Source organism: Ambystoma mexicanum, chromosome 4q (genome assembly GCF_040938575.1).
Source record: "Ambystoma mexicanum isolate Mex_15411 chromosome 4q, UKY_AmexF1_1, whole genome shotgun sequence".
Taxonomy (NCBI): domain Eukaryota; kingdom Metazoa; phylum Chordata; class Amphibia; order Caudata; family Ambystomatidae; genus Ambystoma; species Ambystoma mexicanum.
Genome location: NC_090928.1, coordinates 1,127,968,878 through 1,127,990,553, shown reverse-complemented (window position 1 = coordinate 1,127,990,553; position 21,676 = coordinate 1,127,968,878). Strand labels below are relative to the sequence as shown.

General features: G+C 49.7%; 1 protein-coding gene across 1 annotated transcript in view; it reads left to right on the top strand.

The window, feature by feature from the left end:
* DNAH14 (dynein axonemal heavy chain 14) overlaps positions 1 to 21,676 on the top strand; it is a 2,000,441-nt gene that overhangs the window by 995,938 nt on the left and 982,827 nt on the right. The window contains exons 45-46 of the mRNA XM_069608705.1: positions 209 to 367; positions 7,977 to 8,109. Of these exons, the coding sequence (XP_069464806.1) occupies positions 209 to 367; positions 7,977 to 8,109 (292 nt within the window). The remainder of the gene's footprint in view (positions 1 to 208; positions 368 to 7,976; positions 8,110 to 21,676) is intronic.

The window sequence follows — 21,676 nt, the reverse complement described above, 5'->3', positions numbered from 1 at the left end:
GTGTTTTCATTATTAGGGTAATCCGGGCCACTTCTCTGAAAGCAAGGCATTTTCAAGAAGCTCTGATCCTTCTATCAGAGAGGAGGGAGTCGACAATTGTAACTGCTGGTCTAGAACCCATCATTAGAATTGAAGACAGATTGGAAACACGTGTTTGCGTATTTAATAATGAGCTAAAGTATCTTTTTTTTTTTCTTTTTTTTTTTAGGTTGCACATCTTTCTCAGATTCTCTGATGTCAAGGAAAAATTCCGACCATCAGAAACAGCTGGCCTCTATTCAGAGCCTGATTCCCACCATCGACACCGTGCGGTATACTTTTTTAGCAAGTCTTCTCCTAACAAATAAGCATCCAGTGCTAATTACCGGTAAGAAAGAACATTCATTCCTTGGGTACAGTCACGTTATGTGTGTCTCTGTGTCTTCTAGTGCGGCCCTCTGTGTAATTCATACATCGGGCAAAGGATATCAAGCTCTGTCAATAATAACCTTTCTCTTTCCATCGAACCGGCGACATTCCGGTTCCTCTCCCTTCTGATTAGATATGCGTTGCACCCCGTTGCACCCTGTGCTTTATGTTGTGTGAATGCTGCTTAGTGGGATCAATGGAATATGCATGATAGGAAGTCACGTGGGCTGTTGGATGAGCGTGCAGTGCCAGTGTGCCAAGAGTGCCACTTGGAGCCGGGAGCTAGATTGCCAGGGATGCACTGATGAATGATCTATATACTTGATAGTTCCATTTTTTATGAAATTCTTTTCATTTGCGTATTAAGCTAAAACAAGTACATTTTAGACATTCAATGAAACAATTTAATTCTAATTTCCTCTAACATATCTTAGCTCATTTAATTAATACCATGGAAAGGGCAATAACGGGAGGGGCTATTAAGGTGAAAAAAGGAAGGGGCAGCCAGCCGAAGCCAGAGGGAAGAGAACTCACATCAAATGTGAGGAATCATCCCGCACGATTAGGCCTAGTGCGGTGCTATGCCTACTTCCCTAGTCACAGAGGTCTAGGTACTTCTGACACATATCTTTATGCACGGTGGAGTTCCCCACCGCATTAAACTAGTCCTTTCCATGGTCAGAAAAGTGCACATCTCCTCCACCCATCACTCCACCTTAAATCTCCTATCCGTCTTCCAATTTCTCAAAAGGATCTTCTTTCCAACCCTAAAGTCTTTCTTCAGCCACAATTTTCCAGGCGTGTATAAATTAGGGTAAAGGATGGTGAGTACTGGGGGTTGCAAAGAGCATGTGGTCACGAGAAGGCATCATGACACTATATACAACAACAAACAAATATTCTGACTACATAATGAAATCCAAACCAGTTGGCAAAGAGTTAAGTGTGTTTGAAGAACCAAGTCTTCAGTTTCCTTCTAAAGAGAAGATGAGAAGGTAGCTTATTCAATTTTTTGGATGCCATCACAGAGAAGTGTTTCCGCACAATCTTGCTTCTCTAAATTTACGGACAACCAGGGAATGCGTATGGCGTCGTATCAGATTTACTGGTTGGCAAATAATGCTACATTCTGTTTGAAAGAATAGCCACTAAATGTAAAGCTTCACATAGAAGACGCCAAGATTTTAAAGTAATTTGCTTCACAACTGTCACCAGCAAACAAGGCCAGTCCAGGAGAGATGTGTTCATCCCTATGCAGTGTCAAAAGAAGTCTTGCTGCTGCATTCTGGATCCTATGTAACTTAAAGGAGACATTTCCAACACTGGTGATATATTTAACTGTGTTCCGAGCATTTGGTTGCTGCTTGCACGAATATCTCCTCCATTTTTGCGGATATGCAGCAGTTAACCTCCCACATTTCCAACATATCGGGGTGTCTGCAAGATTAACCCTGTGTATCCTGGCAGGGCACCAGTGCTCTCTAAAACAGACCTTTTGGTCAGTCAGCCTCAACTGAACATTGTTCTTGGGTATGCTTGACAAAACATGTGCCTGGACATTCTCTGGTGTAGACATACCAAACGCGTGGCTCCAGCCAAGCTGGGATTTTCCGTTTAAAAAAAAAAATACTTCGTCAAATCAGGTAGGTTTCCACTCCGTGGATATACCTTCAAAAGGTTTTCCATATGGGGGAGGAAGGATATCTCGGGGGCAACGCGTTTGTCTTGGAAGCAGGGCAACACGGCGCAACAACGGTGCGAATCCCAATCCGTGTTTAGAAACCACTCGCTAGTATTAAGCGCGTAAATGAACAATGCAATGAAAATGTATTCCACTGGGTTCCTCCCCCACAATGTTACTTTAAAGGAGTATCAACTTAACCTCTTTCCGCTGCCATTCTCTTCTGTGCTGCAATGCGTGTCTGCCATGTTGGATATTTTATACCTCCAAGAGTGTGAGCTGGACCAGAAATGTCCTTGGATACAGTAGTGGCAATACTATAGACACAACAATAACATGATATATGAACCTAACAACCATCACAACCTCACCTGCCTCCCTGGATCAGTTTAGCTAGGTGGTGTTACATGAAAAACCTGATTATCTTTCAAGGGATTCCGTCTGGGACTTCTGTGGAACACACCCAGTAGCTTGCATTGGCGTACTTCCTGTCATGGTGGGGTATGGCAACAGCCTCCCTGCCTCTCTGAAACTTGAGGAGAACCATCTCCAGTTCCAGAAGCACCTCAAGACCTTCCTCTTTGCTTCTGCTTTCTCTACTCCTCTCCCCTGCTGATCTCTTGGCAGAATCTGAAACTGCACTGGTTACCTGGCTACCCTCTGATCTGGGGCCCAGGCTCCCTCCCCGCCAGCTGCACACCTGCACTGCCCCCCCCCCAGCAACCCTTGCACTTGGGGAATGTTTCTGTATCTCTACAGCCCCTACTAGCCCTTGACACCTACTGTATGTACTTACCCTTGCACTTGCCACCAGCTGGCCACACTTTTATTTATTATTTATTGTCTTATTTATGCTATCCTATGTACTGCACTTCCCCCTCTTCCCCCTGCACTTTTCCCCTCCCTCCTCCCCTGCACTTGCGCGATCTCAGTTTCACCTGCCCTAGCAAGATTGCTGTCTGTCTTCCCTCTGTTTCCCCTCCCTTGCCTGGTCGAACCTGGAAAAAATTGTGTATGGGCATATTATACATGCCTTATCAAATCATATCATTGTGTATGCAGGAGATCTGGCTATATATGTCCACATCCCCTGTTTCTATCAATAAAACATTTCCTAACAGGTTTCTTTGATGGCTTCCGAAGCTGTGCAGATGTCAAATAAGCAGGCTGCATTTTCCCTGTCCACTTGTATTATACATTGGCCTCCAGATAACGTCCCGGCCGTGCTGTACGAACGATCAAGTTTTAAGTGTGTTTCTTGCTCAACATAGCTAAACTCATATATGTCTAAGGAGACATTATATTTGGCTTTCCTGGACCCAGCTGCAGCATTTGATTCAGTAGACTGTGACTGCTTATGGCTACAGTGACGTGGCAGGCCTCTGCCATTGGATATGTTGACAATAAACGAGGTCTTGATGGCTAATGTGGCAGTCCTCAGATTTACGAGGGAAGACACAGTGACGACTCCAATTTTGGTTCAAAGGGGTGCCAGACAGTGCTGCTTACTGATTGCAGTTTTATTTCATTTATTTACAAATTCCTTGCACACAGCCCTGCTGGGAACCAAGGTGGCTGTCCTCCATTTTGGTGAAATTAAAGTGTCGTTTTTTAGCATATGTTGACAAATATTATTTATACATAAAAGAACGAGGACTGAAGGTTAATGCCCAAAGGTCGGGGTTTATTGACTATATTGAAAACTGTGTTAAATACAGGTTTTTCAGTGATGGCATAAAAATGTAATGGACGAGTACTTATGAATACCTGGGTATTCATGCAGGCCAGGCATTCATAGCTACATATGAAGAAACAAGATGGTGGGTATTTCTTATTGCCAAGCACTTTAAAATCCAGCCTCTCGATCAAATGCTCAGGATGTACAATGCTAAGCTGAGAGCTATTGCTAAAAATGGTGTGGATGTTTGGGACATGAGAAATGTTGAAACGCTGCTGAGATGGTTAAACAATTCCTGCAAGTGGTTGTTGTGGCTCCCAACCTCCGCTCCAACCTTCTCTGTGCACACTGAGCTATGGTTTTCCTATCTTCAGTCTGAAATGAAACTGGCACCTATAAAAAAAACTGTTTTTAAATGTTTGGAGTAATTCTACTGCTACTGTATTTAGAACATTATTGAATTTAGTTACGTCATCTGACAGATGTGTGACAATCCCCTGGACCAGGTACACATGCTAATCTCCAATGGAACCTAATGCATTAGTATAATTACAAAATAATGAAGTGTCGCTTCTCAAAAAAAAAGAGAAAGTACGAAATATTGGCATCCCTGGAATCACTTTTTAAACCAGAGAAAATGTGGAACTTGTGAAATGTTCTAATACCTCCATTTCCAAAGAATCTATTTTTGATTCACTTCACCCATTTTTCACTTCATCCACCTATGTCTTTATGCGTGATCATTTTCTTGTGACATGGGTTCCATTTAATTTACTCAACGTAAGATCAGTTTGAGCTATTTGGATCAAGGAATTTTCATCCAATTCCGATTACCCTTTTTGCCCAAGCAGTACGCAACCAGCTGTTCATTTGTTATTCTTTTGTCTGAAATATGACAATATAAAGAAATTAGCATTAGTCCCGGTCTGGACAGTGGATACATTTAAGCAATGTTGCCCAATCTTCTTATGTAGTATGAACTGATTCAGTGAAGGATACTTGGGTATTGAATTAAGTCCTCTTGAACACTCTTTCTTCAACAAAGAAGTCCTTCAAATTGTCTTAATTGTGTATGTTTATTGAGCTTTGAATAGATGGTCGGTATTAATTCTATAGTTAGTTTTACTGTTATTGTTGTGTTTTTATTGCTGTTTTCTAATGGATTTTTATGTGAAATTACAAACAAAAGAATTGAAATTGAATACATATGTCTACATCATACAGGATAAAGAGCCTCTGTGCACCCCACATACATATCTTCCCAGAGCCCTTTTTAATTTTGGCTAATAGGTGGCACCTAAGCACCACTTATCAGGCGGGACCATTGCAGTGAAGTACATCTTGGAGGGACGTACCAATATCGAGCATATAATAATGGGATCATTATTATTTTATTGTTTGATTATATGGATGAAGTAAAGTTGATCGAACGAACATCAGGTCAATTTGGATTTACAAAGGCTTGTTTAGCAAAACATTGAAAAAAAAGAGTGCTTTCATCGGTTATGTGCTTTTCGATGTTCTAACCTGTGCATTCATTTTTGATAGCCAGCCATGTACAATAGTATAAAATCCACATTGAATGGCATAATGGTTTTTGAGCATAACACTCAGCTGTTAAGACCATCCAATGGATGCTTTTGAAATGCTGCAGTGATACGGAGAAGTAAAGTGAGGTTTGTTGGAGCCCGAGGTGGCAGTATGAATGAGTGACTGTGTCTACATAGCAATTATTTTGGTGATGTGATGATTGGATGCCAAGTTTAACTATTCTACTACCCGCACATCTCTATCACCATCCCAAGACCCACCTTCACAAACATGGTTGTGGATCGCCAGATGCTTATTGGGCTCAGATGGGGTCTGCCTGGATCCGGGAGTCCATTAGGAAGACCCCATTCCCACACTGGCACAAATGGTATAACTGAGTGTGATAAACCTGACAGTGTCTCCCTGGCTAGTCCCCAGGGATCTGTCCTCCAGGTGGCCAGGGCACGGCCATCGCTATTGGATCCAGTTTCCTGGGGGTGGACCAGTGAGGGAGGATCACTGGATAGGGGTCCTTTGGGAGTCGGACACCGATGGGCGAAACGCAGTATCCCCCTTCTTTGAACACCTTTTCTCCATCCTACCATGTAGGATATTCCAAAACACTGCCCCCTCTTTTTCCACACGAACACTTTCGCACAACACGGAAGACAACAGACTAACACCAGAGCTGTTTACCTGACATGTCCCAATAGAAGGGTCAAGCAATTGCCCAGAATCACACACACCTGACGGCCCTTTTCCTTCCCCACAGGGATAAAAGGTGGAGCACAAGAGCACAGGACGAGCAAGGCCGACCACACGACGAGAGAGTTACCTCAACCAAGCAGTTCAAAAGGAGGAGAAAGACGGCACGACTCGAGAGAATACCAAGGGGAGAAGTGACCTTGCCCTTATCAACAGAGACCAGTGAAACGTCAAGAGAAGGAATCGCAAGACCTCGAACAATAGCCAGCGCGTGTTGCCACAGATGTCTCCTCCGCTGACAGCCAAGCGGGGGAGAGACGCATGGCTCAACAGTACCGGCCTTGACTCTACAGACAAGAAAGTAAAGCAGTTCATCACAGCCGGTGAGTCGAGGGGAGAGCCATAAAGAAACCGAACTGTGTGGAACGAAAGTAGCAAGCAGCTAATTTAACTTTGCAGAACTAGTGATATAAGAAAGGGGAAAGCAAGCATAACGAAATCAAGCACCACATGGGTAGTCACTCAAGTCGATTACCCTGCGGTTGAACTACAGTTACCAGAAGGCCTTTGTAAAAAGGCTAGAAGAGGTCAAAGTGGTCATACAGGGGACTGGTAAAATCCACAGTACCTTCAAAAGTCTATGACCAACAGATGATTGGGAAAACTAAGGGAAATGAATCCCGCTTGGTGAAATGAGTGCATGAACAGTGAAATATTTCGAAAAGATTGGCAAGAGTGAACCAGCAGAGGAATGCTAACAGGAAGGGGCAAAGCCTGAAGTCCCTATGAACAGTGTGTTGACAGAAGTAAACCCTACTGAGGGATGCCCACAGTGTAATGTTTTGGAAAAGGTGGCCAGAGTCAACCCGGCAGAGGGAGGCCAACAAACAGGGGTGAATCCTGAGGAACTGTTTAAAAAGACATAAAGATTTATGAAAGCAAGAAGTATTGCAAGACAAGGGGAAGTGAAGTGTTCCCCTTGTCATTTGGGGTCTGAGCCTGGCCGAGGGCGATCCAGGGGTGGAAAGTCATCACTCATAGTTCACTGAGAAAGGAACTGTTTGGTTATTTTTGTTGAATACAACTTGTGAGGGGTCTGCACCCAGAAGAGGGGGACCCACGGGTGAAGCCATCACCCAAACTATTTGTGGAACAGGACTTTGTGTTTGTTCGTTGAGAACATCAGGCCTCGAAGTCAAGAGACTTTTATTGAAAAGAGATTTAACCATCGAAGAACCTTATAGCTGATAATTAACTGTTGCCTCATGCTGGCAAGGCTTGAGCGTGTGCTGTGCTCCAAAGTCCCACTTTGTCCCGTGCTAAAAACGTGGGGAAGGAAGACCTCAGGGAAATCGCATCCTGACTTATTATTTGTGAACACTTCTTTCTTTATTGAAAACCTTATCCCACACTCTTTCTGTAATTAGATGTAAGGAATTGGCAATAGGTTTTTTAGTATAGGCCTTTTACTTTGACAACACGCCACAAGCACTGCCTATTTTTCATTTGATGGTCGATGCTTGCTCCCATCTTAGATTTAGGTTTAGCTTAGGCGTTTTTCCACCCTGCATTTACAGTTTAATAAACACCCTTAAACTGTGATCACTTGTGTCTGTCTTTACTGTTGCCACCATGAGTTCCTTACATGAGCACATACTGCTAATAATACTGAAGTGGCTAGGAGATGACATGACCATCTCAAAACTCTGAAGGCTTATTTTATTGCGAATATCAGATCATATATTTTGTTTAGCACTGCGACACACTGTACTTGTAGTATCTGCACAATTAAATTCTCTATAGTTCTATATCAGACAGTGTAATAGCCAAGCATTTGGAAGAGACATGTGTGCAGTCTTTCGTCTGAAACACTGTGAGACACTTGTGTAGGAGAGCGATATAAATAAAATATCATATCGTGTATCATATCATATGCCCTTTTATGCCCTAATCTGTAAATGTACTTTTTTCTAGGCGATTCCGGTGTTGGGAAATCAACCATAATTCAAAATATGCTCAAAAAGCTACAGAAACCAGGAGAGTTACTAGTAAAAGCTGGAACAATCTTAGGAGATGTCTTCCTACATAATGAAGTTAAGAAAATAAGGTTGTACTTTTTTGTCATTCTTTTTCACTTGCACTCACGGAAGGGATGATATTTACCTCTGCCTCTTAAACTAAATTAGAATGTATTTGTTTAAGAGGTAGGTAAATCACTGTTTCGAACACACACACACACACACACACACATAACCCAAGGTCAACAATAGCCTACTTTTTTAATAAAGTAGGTGTGTGTGTGTGTATATGTGTATATATGCACATAACAAGCACCAGGAAGGTGTGGGTGAGCAGCCTCCCACTGTGATGGCTTTGAATGAATAAATAATGTTGTGTGAAACATTTGCCGACATCCTGTGGTTCCTGAATTAATGTGGTTCTTGAGTGCGGTCCTAGGCACTTTGTGTGTCTTTTTTTGGCTGTTTAATATATAAACAACTCACAGGCAGGGGTGGTGTTATGGGATTTCTATTGCATTGTTCCATGACCCGCAAATTCACAGAGCCCTCTAGGCAAAAATTTATTCATATCCTGGACACAATTTTTACCCATTGCCTCAGGCAGAGTAGAAGTTAGGGGTCTGATTATGAGTGTGGTGGTTACGGTAAATCATTTGGTATTTCCAAATGCTGTATGCTTTACCTTAATTATGCGTTTCCTTGCAGAAAAGCTTCAATTCTGCCTGAGGTTCTGTGGCAGTAGGTACCGCCACACAGAAGCATTAACGGATGCATCTTTACGAGATGTGGTCATATGGCATTTTTACCAGATCTCAACAATGGTATTTTATTTGCGGCCTGTTGACCACTCCATAGACCTTGTGGTATCCGCAAGCCTTGTGCTACACTGGCTTAATAAGCTAAGGCTGGCCAGAGTCCTGAAAGATGACATGGCAAACTCTGACTGCCACTAAGTCCAACAAACCCGTCGGGCCATGAGGAAATAGAAACTTGAAGATGAGTCTTTCTAGTTAGTAACAATTTAAAGTTGGAAGAACGTAATGATAGTCTCAGAGAACTGTAAATATCCGACTAGGCAAAGCTTTTGCTTTTTAGTGATAGATAACAAAAATATATAAAGAGAACAGTTATTTTGATCATTTTGAAAGGCAAATTTAGTGAGCGTGGAACTAGCTTCTGTTGCATCGGAGCTCTTTACAGGTCACACAGGGAAGTACACAGCGAGGGAAGCAGATTACAAAGAATCAAGGGAGTGGGAAAATAACAACAGCAGGGAAAATTTGGCAGCAACGGATCCCCAAGCAACCAGGGGAGGAAACAGGCAGGGGAGCAGATTGCCCAATCTCAGGTTAGCTGGGGAGTGGAGGGTGTGTGACCTAGGTGTTCGAGAGGAGCCATTCCTTAAAGAGGAATGCCTTGAGCTGCTACCTGAATTGTAGAAGTAAGGGGTTGCGAGTCTCGTGCTGACAGATAGGAGGTTACAGTGTCTGGGGATGGAGACCTGTAATAGCAGCTGACATTGATTTCCCTTCATTTTGCGACCACTGTTCATGCAAAGACATGATGATACAGTTGAAAGGGCTCTAGTACGTTTCAGTTCAGTTACCAAAGTAGCATTCAGAGGTCCATGAGCGGATACAGGAATGGCAGGCTGATTAGCAATTCTTTGATGTTTCTGCTGCTGAGGATCCTTTGACAACAAGAGAAGCCTTGACCAAAGGTTCTGCGATCATCTGGTTTCCCTGCCAGGAGTATGGTTAATAGCTGGAACTATTTAATCATAATAACAGAAATGAAAGCTGAAGATGGGCAAAGGTCTCCATAGTTATCATTGATATTAGCATCTATTGCTTTATTTTCCACCCTCAAAAAGATGGTGCCCAGAATTCCGTTGTAGAGTGGCGGTCCCTTTTATAGGTAGCACCCAAACATGGAGCACTGGCAAAGGCATTTTTCTGAGACTAAATTGGCCTGCCCCCATCACTCAATCATAACTAAAGACTATCAATTTTGTTTTATTTTCACTTATTTAAAATATTAGCAATAACAGTTAATTCCATGAATTGTGCTACATTTTTATTTGTATTTTTGAACCAGCTAAAAGTATATTTTGACCATAAATACTTAATTACGCAGCCCCAACTAATAACCTCATTTTGTAGATTCATCCATAATTCGTACATGTATTTACTCCTGTTGCGCTTCTTAGCAACATCCGATGAATGTTTTATTCCAGTGTCTTCTTAGCCCTTATATATTTAAATATGTAAAGTACAATTGTATATGGCTCTGGTATCGATCCAGACCTAGTGCACCCAATTCTTTCTTTACTTTTTTATTTTTTGCACTTTATCTTTTCAGTGAAAATTACAGGTAAAACAATGCATTACAAAACGTTTTAACATTGATTTACAGAGTGGAGGACCAGTGCCCGTAACAATGAGTGATTGGATGTGGAAATAAGACCAAATGATGCATGGGAGGTAGAAACTAGAACAAGCACAGTAGAGCATGATATAGGAACAGGATAGGGGAGGAAGTGCTAAGTTGTAGGATGAAGGGGCGAGGGATATGTGCCGTGGGGTTGTCGTAGAGAGGCAACGGTAGAGGAGAACAGGGAGATGTGCTGGTGTAGAATTCTATGTAAGTGGTTCTTCAGAAAGGAGGAGAGCTAGGAAGTTGGAGTTAAATAGATATAGAGTGGAAGCGGTGTGGGGAGGGAAAGGAAGAGCATTCCAGAGTGAGGAAGAGAGCAGAAATGAAAGGGAGCACAAGGGTCATGAGAGGTCGCAAGGAGGTGAGCAGAGGATGATCGTAGGGTGAGGGGGGGAGAGTAGGGTGTGAGATGGGCCAATAAGTAGGGTGGGAAGTCCATAGAGTAGACTGCCACAGTAGTCAGATCGAGAGAGAGTACAAAAGAGGATATTAGGTGCTTGGCAGTGTTGAAGGGAAGAAGAAAACTAAAGGGAAGAAGAGACCTTATTTTTCTGATAGTTTATAATGAAAATAACAAACCAGTTTCTACTGTAGGGTCACATTATACTCCCGTATATTGACCCAGTCTTCATCAGGGCTATTATTCCAAGCTTTTCACTAGGTGGCCATGATACATATTAACTTACAATTTACTCTAGCAGGGTATCCATTGTTATGTACGCCTTACGTCACGTGAGCGTGGTGACGTAAGGCGCCGATAAATAAAGGGCACACCCCGGCACGTGCAGGGCTGTTCCGGTCACAACCGGCACAACGTGTGTGTGTGTGCATTCTTTGCTCTCCTTCGGCGCACCGGTGGAGAGAATCTAACACTGGCGATGAGGGACGGATCAACAAAGCATCACGTGTGTAACATTCTACTCAACACAGGCACATTTTTGGAAGCATGGTGGGGGGCCCATCCCATTCCTTTTTCTGCCTCTTCTCCTGCAATCCGCCACTCCATCTTTCCACAAAACGACCAGACAGCAAAAAAAATGCTGCCAAGCAGTGCACAGTCTGGTACAGTGTGAACCTGAGGCCTGCACAGGGAGCCATCATCAGGCCTAGCAACACAGGAGGCGACACTGCATCACATGCAAAACAGAGGAGTGCCACGGGGTACATCGATAACCCATTGACAAAAGGATCACGAAGGTGAGGAGCATTTACCACCCACACAATGTCAACTGGAGAAACACCAACACTGGAACAACATGGCGACTGGCCTGTCCACACCCAGACCCGCCACGCCATTGAGAATTGCAGCATCACTGTCACCCGCAACACCATCCCCTCGACCGCAAGGGAGAACAACAATGGCGTTGGGACTATTCGACCCCTACACCGACCCATCGTCAATGGGCGCCCGCTGGGTATTGTGGATCCAGAAGTTCGGAATGGCGATGGACTGCAAAGACATCACAACGCCCAGGAAGATGAGGTCTCACCTTCTACTCCACGTGGCTGACAACGTCCTGCGCATCTTCAACTCTCTGGTAATCGGAGATGATTCGGACATTTACCAACTGGCCAAAGACGCTCTCACAGCCCACTTTATGCCACAACTGAACCCAGACTATGAGACTTTTATCTTCTTCACCACCATTCAGTTTGAGGAAGAAACACTCAACGCCTACCACACGAGACTCAGAAAACTCGCACTCTCGTGTGAATTCGACAATGTCAAGAAGGAGATAAGACGCCAAATCATCAATGGCATGCACACTGAGAAACGACGCAAAATAGTATTGAGCGAGAAGGGCATTTCCCTAGCCAGGATCCTCAAATACGGGCACCAAAGAGAACTGTCGCACGCGATAGCGGCACACATGAGCCCCGCCCTGCAGAAGCTCCAACTAACACCGACATCGACAATAGCCCACATCGCCAACCGCCAACAGCTGAGAGAAGACATCAACAAGACAAACAGCTCACCTCAGTGGCAGTCAAGAATTCTAGGGCCTACAGAATGCAGATGGTGTGGAGGCGTGTGGCATGGAAGAAGAAATTGGCCAGCACAAGGCACCACGTGCGGAGCGTGTGGCCCGAAGGACCACTACGTGAGAGTCTGTAGATAGAAAGGGCAACCACAATGCCCCAACCACAACAGAACAAAGGAATCCCCAAGAAAAAGAAACAAGCTAACGCCCGCCGCGTTGAAGCTGCCAACTCATCAACCGACGAAGCAGGTGATGATGACAGTGACATAATGAAAGAGGCAGAAAGCAGACAAATGAGAAGGAGGAGAAAAGTCTACCTCGTTTCAGCGCTTGAACACAGAGGCGCAGAGTCGGCAAAGAGGAAAAGAAGACGAAAAGGCCTAGTGGCCATACATGGCCAGGAGACACAAATGACTATTGACACTGGGGTATCAGTAAACGTCATGCCGGCGACAATGTTTCAGAAACTACGTCCCCGCCTTGGCCTAAAGCCAACAGACACCCTGTTATTTGTGTACGAGTGCAGGACCCGACTACCAGTGGAGGGATGATTCAGAAGAACGCTCATTAGAGGCAACCGAGACGTACCGTCAAAGGTATATGTCGTCAACGCAGGTATCGAATGCCTACTAAGTGGAGATGTGGCAGAAGACCTGGGACTAATCCAGTTCATCTGTGATGTTACAGACCCCACAGGCATCACCACCCTCCTCAGGAAGTACCCAGGCCTCCTAAAAGGCAGCAGCTGTTTGAAAGGAAAACGTATTAAGCTACACATCGACAATTCAGTACAGCCCCGAGCGGTGCGACAGAGAAGGACCCCATTCCACATGAGGGACCAAGTCGAAAAAGAACTGCGAGAACTTGAAAAGGCAGGAATCGTAGAGGAAGTAACTGGGCCGATACCGTGGGTATCACCCATGGTGGTGACAAGGAAGCCGAAGCAACCGGGAAAGGTGAGGATCTGCATCGAAATGCGCCTTCCCAATGCAGCTATCAAGCGAGAACGACACATCTCCCCACACTCGACAAAATTATCACAGACCTCACAGGGTTGAAGGTATTTTCTAAAATTGACCTCAATGCCGGATACCATCAGTTAAAACTGCATTGTGACTCCAGCTATATCACAACTTTTTCCACGCACCTGGGCCTACGCCGATACAAAAGGTTAAGTTTCGGCATCTCCTCAGTGGCAGAGGTTTTCCAGCAGGCCATCCGAGAGGTGATTCAGGGCATCCCAGGAGTGCTGAATGTCAGCGATGACATCCTCATCCACACCAGCGACAGACACGAGCACATGCGTCGCCTCGAAATGGTGCTCAGCAGGCTGGAGGCTGCATGCCTGACCATCCACCGGGAAAAGTGTGAATTCTTGAAGGACAAGATCACTTTTTTCGGGTACATGTTTAACAGTCCGGCGGTGTCAGCTGACCCACAAAAAATTGCAGACATCAAGGAAGCTCCCCCCCCCCCCAACGACACCCATGGAGGTACGCAGCTTCTTGGGAATGGCAACGTACTGCGGGAGGTTCATCTCCAACCTGGCAACAATGTCCGAACCGCTCAGAGAACTCACAAAATCCAACACGAAATGGGCCTGGTGCCCTGACTTCCAGGAAGCATTCGAGCAGATTAAAACATCCCTCTCGGCCGAGACAACAATGGCCTGCTATGACCCCACACTGTCGACAGAACTATATGTCGACGCCAGCCCTGTCGCCCTCGGAGCATCCTCGTTCAGGTTGGAGAGACAAAGCCAATCGCCTAAACCTCTCACACCCTGACCCCAACCAAACAACGTTACTCACACATTGAGAAAGAAGCCATTGCAGTGTTATGGGGATGCCGGCATTTCCACCTATATCTCTATGGACAGAAGTTCAGAACCTACACGGACCACAAGTCACTCATACACATATTTATGGGATCTTTCTCGCAACCCCCGGCCTGGATAGGAAAATGGCTGCTACACCTGCAGCAAAACGAGTTTGAGCTAACCTACCAACCAGGAACCAGCAACCCTGCAGACTTTCTATGCCGGCACCCGAGGGCAGCCGCCCCAGGGGAAGTGAATGTGGCAGAAGAAACCGAGTAGCACATATGCCAGGTTGTGCACACTATGAAACCCAAAGCGGTCAACATCGAGGACATCATCGAGGACATCGTCGAAGCCACCCAAACTGACCCCTGCTGTGACCTAGTCAAACACTCAATCATATCAGGCGAATGGAAATCTTTTCTCCAAAATGTGCACAACCACACACCCGAGGCCCGAGACTTCCTCGCGGGCATGTTCCCTATACGACAAGACCTGTCCATCACCAGTGAAGGACTCATTCTGAGAGGGGCACGGATCGTAATCCCCACCAGTCTACAGGACAGAATCATAGCGTTGGCCCACGAAGGCTACCAGGGGATTGTCCGGACCAAAGCCAGAATCCGGCACTGAGTGTGGTTCCCACACATAGACACAAAGGTGGAACAACTCATAACAGCCTGCCTCCCCTGTCAGATAACAAGTGCACCGCCGAGCCCCGCACCCATTCTATCGGCAGAGCGGGGGTCATCAAGATGGGACGCAATCAGCATCGACTTTTGCACAGTCCAGGAAGGCACATACCTGTTAGTAGCCATCGATGACCATTCAAGGTACCCGGAGGGGGAGATTGTGTCATCCACAGCACCAGAAATGGTAAAACCGGCCCTCGAAAAGATGTTCGCCAGCCATGGCCTGCCACAACGCATTAATAATGGACCGCCATTCCAGGGCACAGAGATCAAGAAGTACCTGGATGATCTGAACATCCAATACCACCACATCACGCCGAGATGGCCCCAAGCCAACAGCAATGTAGAGAGGTTCATGCAAACCATCAACAAAGTGCTATGCCTATCCAGGGCACACTCCAGCCCCTGGAGAGTAGATCTGTACCAATTCCTACGGAATTATCGAGTGACGCCCCATAGCTCCACGGGACTACCACCGGCGGACATCATGTATGGAACAATAATAAACTCGTCCATTCCCCACCACCCAAGCAGAGGCACTGACACCTATGACAGCACTTGCACTCAACATAAAAGAATAACGGCGAATGAGCACATGAACATCAGGAGACATGCACGAAACTCAGAACACCAAGTCGGTGACCAGGTGTTGGTGGTGCGCAACCCCACGAAGACTAAGCTCGACACACAATATGACATGGTCCCCTGGACTGTAACCCGAAGACAGGGAACAATGGTGACGGCAGCACGGGGGCACAGCCTAATCACCAGGAATGCCTCATGGTTTAAGAAGGTGCCACTACAGATATGAACTGATGGACACAAGCAGCTCTCGGATGAAGCGGAGCAATCGCCGGAGGACGAGAGTCATCAACCCGAAGGAGAGCCAGCTTCGAGGCACGAGGCAGATGAACCACAGGATGGACCGGATGAGGCGTCACCAAGTGAGAAAGGTGAGCCACAATGGGACACAGGTCCGGGGTCAGCCCCTAGACGAGGGCATTATGCATTAAGGACACCACTTAGAGCCCCGGAAAAGTTAAGACTATGAGTAGTGAAGTGACACTGGTGGGGGGGAACAAAGAAAACTGTGCTGGACTACAGTGCACAATAAAGTTAAACAGGTTGGTTAACACAGTTACATAGATTATGTAGTAGTACAATTTTACAATTTATTGGAAAAAAGGAGGAATGTTATGTACGCCTTATGTCCCACGAGCGCGGTGACGTAAGGCACTGATAAATAAAGGGCCCGGCACAAGCGGGGAAGTTCCGGCCACAACCATTACAACGTGTGTGTGTGCATTCATTGCTCTCCCCTGTCCGGCCTTCCACGTGAGGCCTGTGCATGCTCTCCCCCGCCTGCGCACCGGCAGGAGAGAATCTAACAACCATCACCCCGCTCGTATCATCCCTCTCTCCTATATTGGCCATGGCTCAGGTGCTTCAATGGGATCACAACAATTGTTTGTGATATCAGTGATGTAATTTATGATTTCATCAGTTTGCTTAGGGGCTGAGCAATGGGGGCCTCTAGTTAAAGTAGCATAGCTTCCAACACCTGCTGAGTTTCAGGGGTTTGTGGCATTAAAACATCACCTCAAAGTCACTTCAACTAAAGATTTGACACTGAATTCCAAGGGTTTTGTTGTATTGAACATTTAGGGGCCGATTCATGGAACCAACGTGCGCCGAAAATCTAGGCGCAAGCATGCGCAAGCATGCGCAAGCATGCGCAAGCGGAAAAAAACAGGCGCACGCGCACGCGTGCGATTCATGGAAGTCCCTGCGCGTGTTCACCGCGGGATGTGCGCCAAACCCGTGCATGGCGCACAAGTCACTGCAACATCGCGAAAGGCGTGCGCGACGGTGCGCGACGCGCACAGTGAAAGCGCACAACCTCAGCGCACACAGCAGAAAGTGGGCGGGACATGGGGCGTAACGCGCGGAATGGGGAACAACACGCGAAAATAAGGGCGTAACTGGGGATGCACTGCACGGAAGCAGAGGTAACGCCCACACGCACACGAACCACACGTATTCATGGAATGGAATAGGGCAAACCCACGCACAGCCAAAGCCGCGCACAAGCTGAAACACGTCCGCCACACGAAGGCAGGCGGTAGAGTCCCAGCGCATCAAAAAAGTGGCGCCGCGGGAAGTAAAATACGCGATTGAGCGGGGTACGTGTATTCCGGGTGTGTGCGGGAAGTGACACACGCGATTGAGCGGGGTACGTGTATTCCGGGGGTGCGCGGGAAGTTACACACGCGAATGAGCGGGGTACGTGTATTACGGGGGTGCGCGGGAAGTTCCACACGCGATTTGGCCGGGTACGTGGATTCCAGGGGTGCGCGGGAAGTTCCACACGCGATTTGGGCGGGTACGTGTATTTCGGGGGTGCGCGGGAAGTTCCACACGCGATTTGGCCGGGTACGTGGATTCCAGGGGTGCGCGGTAAGTTCCACACGCGATTTGGCCGGGTACGTGGATTCCAGGGGTGCGCGGGAAGTTCCACACGCGATTTGGCCGGGTACGTGGATTTCGGGGGTGCGCGGGAAGTTCCACACGCGATTTGGCCGGGTACGTGGATTCCAGGGGTGCGCGGGAAGTTCCACACGCGATTTGGCCGGGTACGTGGATTTCAGGGGTGCGCGGGAAGTTCCACACGCGAGTTGGCCGGGTACGTGGATTTCAGGGGTGCGCGGGAAGTTCCACACGCGATTGAGCGGGGTACGTGTATTTCGGGGGTGCGCGGGAAGTTCCACACGCGATTGAGCGGGGTACGTGTATTTCGGGGGTGCGCGGGAAGTGACACACGCGATTTGGCCGGGTACGTGGATTCCAGGGGTGCGCGGGAAGTTCCACACGCGATTTGGCCGGGTACGTGTATTTCGGGGGTGCGCGGGAAGTTCCACATGCGATTTGGCCGGGTACGTGGATTTCAGGGGTGCGCGGGAAGTTCCACACGCGAGTTGGCCGGGTACGTGGATTTCAGGGGTGCGCGGGAAGTTCCACACGCGATTGAGCGGGGTACGTGTATTTCGGGGGTGCGCGGGAAGTTCCACACGCGATTGAGCGGGGTACGTGTATTTCGGGGGTGCGCGGGAAGTGACACACGCGATTTGGCCGGGTACGTGGATTCCAGGGGTGCGTGGGAAGTTCCACACGCGAGTTGGCCGGGTACGTGGATTTCAGGGGTGCGCGGGAAGTTCCACACGCGATTGAGCGGGGTATGTGTATTTCGGGGGTGCGCGGGAAGTTCCACACGCGATTGAGCGGGGTACGTGTATTTCGGGGGTGCGCGGGAAGTGACACACGCGATTTGGCCGGGTACGTGGATTCCAGGGGTGCGCGGGAAGTTCCACACGCGATTTGGCCGGGTACGTGTATTTCGGGGGTGCGCGGGAAGTTCCACACGCGATTTGGCCGGGTACGTGGATTCCGGGGGTGCGCGGGAAGTTACACACGCGAATGAGCGGGGTACGTGTATTACGGGGGTGCGCGGGAAGTTCCACACGCGATTTGGCCGGGTACGTGGATTCCAGGGGTGCGCGGGAAGTTCCACACGCGATTTGGGCGGGTACGTGTATTTCGGGGGTGCGCGGGAAGTTCCACACGCGATTTGGCCGGGTACGTGGATTCCAGGGGTGCGCGGTAAGTTCCACACGCGATTTGGCCGGGTACGTGGATTCCAGGGGTGCGCGGGAAGTTCCACACGCGATTTGGCCGGGTACGTGGATTTCGGGGGTGCGCGGGAAGTTCCACACGCGATTTGGCCGGGTACGTGGATTCCAGGGGTGCGCGGGAAGTTCCACACGCGATTTGGCCGGGTACGTGGATTTCAGGGGTGCGCGGGAAGTTCCACACACGAGTTGGCCGGGTACGTGGATTTCAGGGGTGCGCGGGAAGTTCCACACGCGATTGAGCGGGGTACGTGTATTTCGGGGGTGCGCGGGAAGTTCCACACGCGATTGAGCGGGGTACGTGTATTTCGGGGGTGCGCGGGAAGTGACACACGCGATTTGGCCGGGTACGTGGATTCCAGGGGTGCGCGGGAAGTTCCACACGCGATTTGGCCGGGTACGTGTATTTCGGGGGTGCGCGGGAAGTTCCACATGCGATTTGGCCGGGTACGTGGATTTCAGGGGTGCGCGGGAAGTTCCACACGCGAGTTGGCCGGGTACGTGGATTTCAGGGGTGCGCGGGAAGTTCCACACGCGATTGAGCGGGGTACGTGTATTTCGGGGGTGCGCGGGAAGTTCCACACGCGATTGAGCGGGGTACGTGTATTTCGGGGGTGCGCGGGAAGTGACACACGCGATTTGGCCGGGTACGTGGATTCCAGGGGTGCGCGGGAAGTTCCACACGCGAGTTGGCCGGGTACGTGGATTTCAGGGGTGCGCGGGAAGTTCCACACGCGATTGAGCGGGGTATGTGTATTTCGGGGGTGCGCGGGAAGTTCCACACGCGATTGAGCGGGGTACGTGTATTTCGGGGGTGCGCGGGAAGTGACACACGCGATTTGGCCGGGTACGTGTATTTCGGGGGTGCGCGGGAAGTTCCACACGCGATTTGGCCGGGTACGTGGATTCCAGGGGTGCGCGGGAAGTTCCACACGCGATTTGGCCGGGTACGTGGATTCCAGGGGTGCGCGGGAAGTTCCACACGCGATTTGGCCGGGTACGTGTATTTCGGGGGTGCGCGGGAAGTTCCACACGCGATTTGGCCGGGTACGTGGATTCCAGGGGTGCGCGGGAAGTTCCACACGCGATTTGGCCGGGTACGTGGATTTCAGGGGTGCGCGGGAAGTTCCACACGCGAGTTGGCCAGGTACGTGGATTTCAGGGGTGCGTGGGAAGTTCCACACGCGATTGAGCGGGGTACGTGTATTTCGGGGGTGCGCGGGAAGTGACACACGCGATTTGGCCGGGTACGTGGATTGCAGGGGTGCGCGGGAAGTTCCACACGCGATTTGGCCGGGTACGTGGATTTCAGGAGTGCGCGGGAAGTTCCACACGCGATTTGGCCGGGTACGTGGATTCCAGGGGTGCGCGGGAAGTTCCACACGCGATTTGGCCGGGTACGTGGATTTCAGGAGTGCGCGGGAAGTTCCACACGCGATTTGGCCGGGTACGTGGATTCCAGGGGTGCGCGGGAAGTTCCACACGCGATTTGGCCGGGTACGTGGATTTCAGGGGTGCGCGGGAAGTTCCACACGCGAGTTGGCCGGGTACGTGGATTTCAGGGGTGCGCGGGAAGTTCCACACGCGATTGAGCGGGGTACGTGTATTTCGGGGGTGCGCGGGAAGTGACACACGCGATTTGGCCGGGTACGTGGATTCCAGGGGTGCGCGGGAAGTTCCACACGCGATTTGGCCGGGTACGTGGATTTCAGGGGTGCGCGGGAAGTTCCACACGCGAGTTGGCCGGGTACGTGGATTTCAGGGGTGCGCGGGAAGTTCCACACGCGATTGAGCGGGGTACGTGTATTTCGGGGGTGCGCGGGAAGTGACACACGCGATTTGGCCGGGTACGTGGATCCCAGGGGTGCGCGGGAAGTTCCACACGCGATTTGGCCGGGTACGTGGATTTCAGGAGTGCGCGGGAAGTTCCACACGCGAGTTGGCCGGGTACGTGGATTTCAGGGGTGCGCGGGAAGTTCCACACGCGATTGAGCGGGGTACGTGTATTCCGGGGGTGCGCGGGGAGCAGCACACGTGAATTGCACGTGTGGGTCCTCCCAGGTGTACCCTCTACACCCTCCACGGCCCCTGCAGGTGGCTCACACCACAGGGGCCTACCCAGCACATGTCCTGCAGGCACCCCATCCACCATGGCCATGCCCACCAGCCAACCCACATATCAACTAGCACTACTGCCCACCAACGCATGTCCCCCTGCACCCCCAGCCACCAGGGGCAGCCTCCAGCAGGCCCCCACCCATGTCTCCCCCCACCCCCACCCCCCACCAGTGCAGGGGCAGCCTCAAACAGGCCCCCACTCATGTCCCCCTGCACCCCCACCCCCTAGCATCCAGGGGCACCCTCCACCAGGCCCCCACTCATGTCTCCCACCACCCCCACCCCCCAGCATCCAGGGGCACCCTCCACCAGGCCCCCACTCATGTCCCCCTGCACCCCCACCCCCTAGCATCCAGGGGCACCCTCCACCTGGCCCCCACACATGTCTCCCACCACCCCCACCCCCCAGCATCCAGGGGCACCCTCCACCAGGCCCCCACTCATGTCCCCCTGCACCCCCACCCCCTAGCATCCAGGGGCACCCTCCACCTGGCACCCACACATGTCTCCCACCACCCCCACCCCCCAGCAGTGCAGGGGCACCCTCCACCAGGCCCCCACACATGTCCCCCTGCACCCTCACCCCCCAGCATCCAGGGGCACCCTCCACCAGACCCCCACTCATGTCACCCATCACCCCCACCCACCAGCAGTGCAGGGCACCCTCCACCAGGCCCCCACACATGTCTCCCACCACCCCCACCCCCCAGCAGTGCAGGGGCACCCTCCACCTGGCACCCACACATGTCTCCCACCACCCCCACCCCCCAGCAGTGCAGGGGCACCCTCCACCAGGCCCCCACACATGTCCCCCTGCACCCTCACCCCCCAGCATCCAGGGGCACCCTCCACCAGACCCCCACTCATGTCACCCATCACCCCCACCCACCAGCAGTGCAGGGCACCCTCCACCAGGCCCC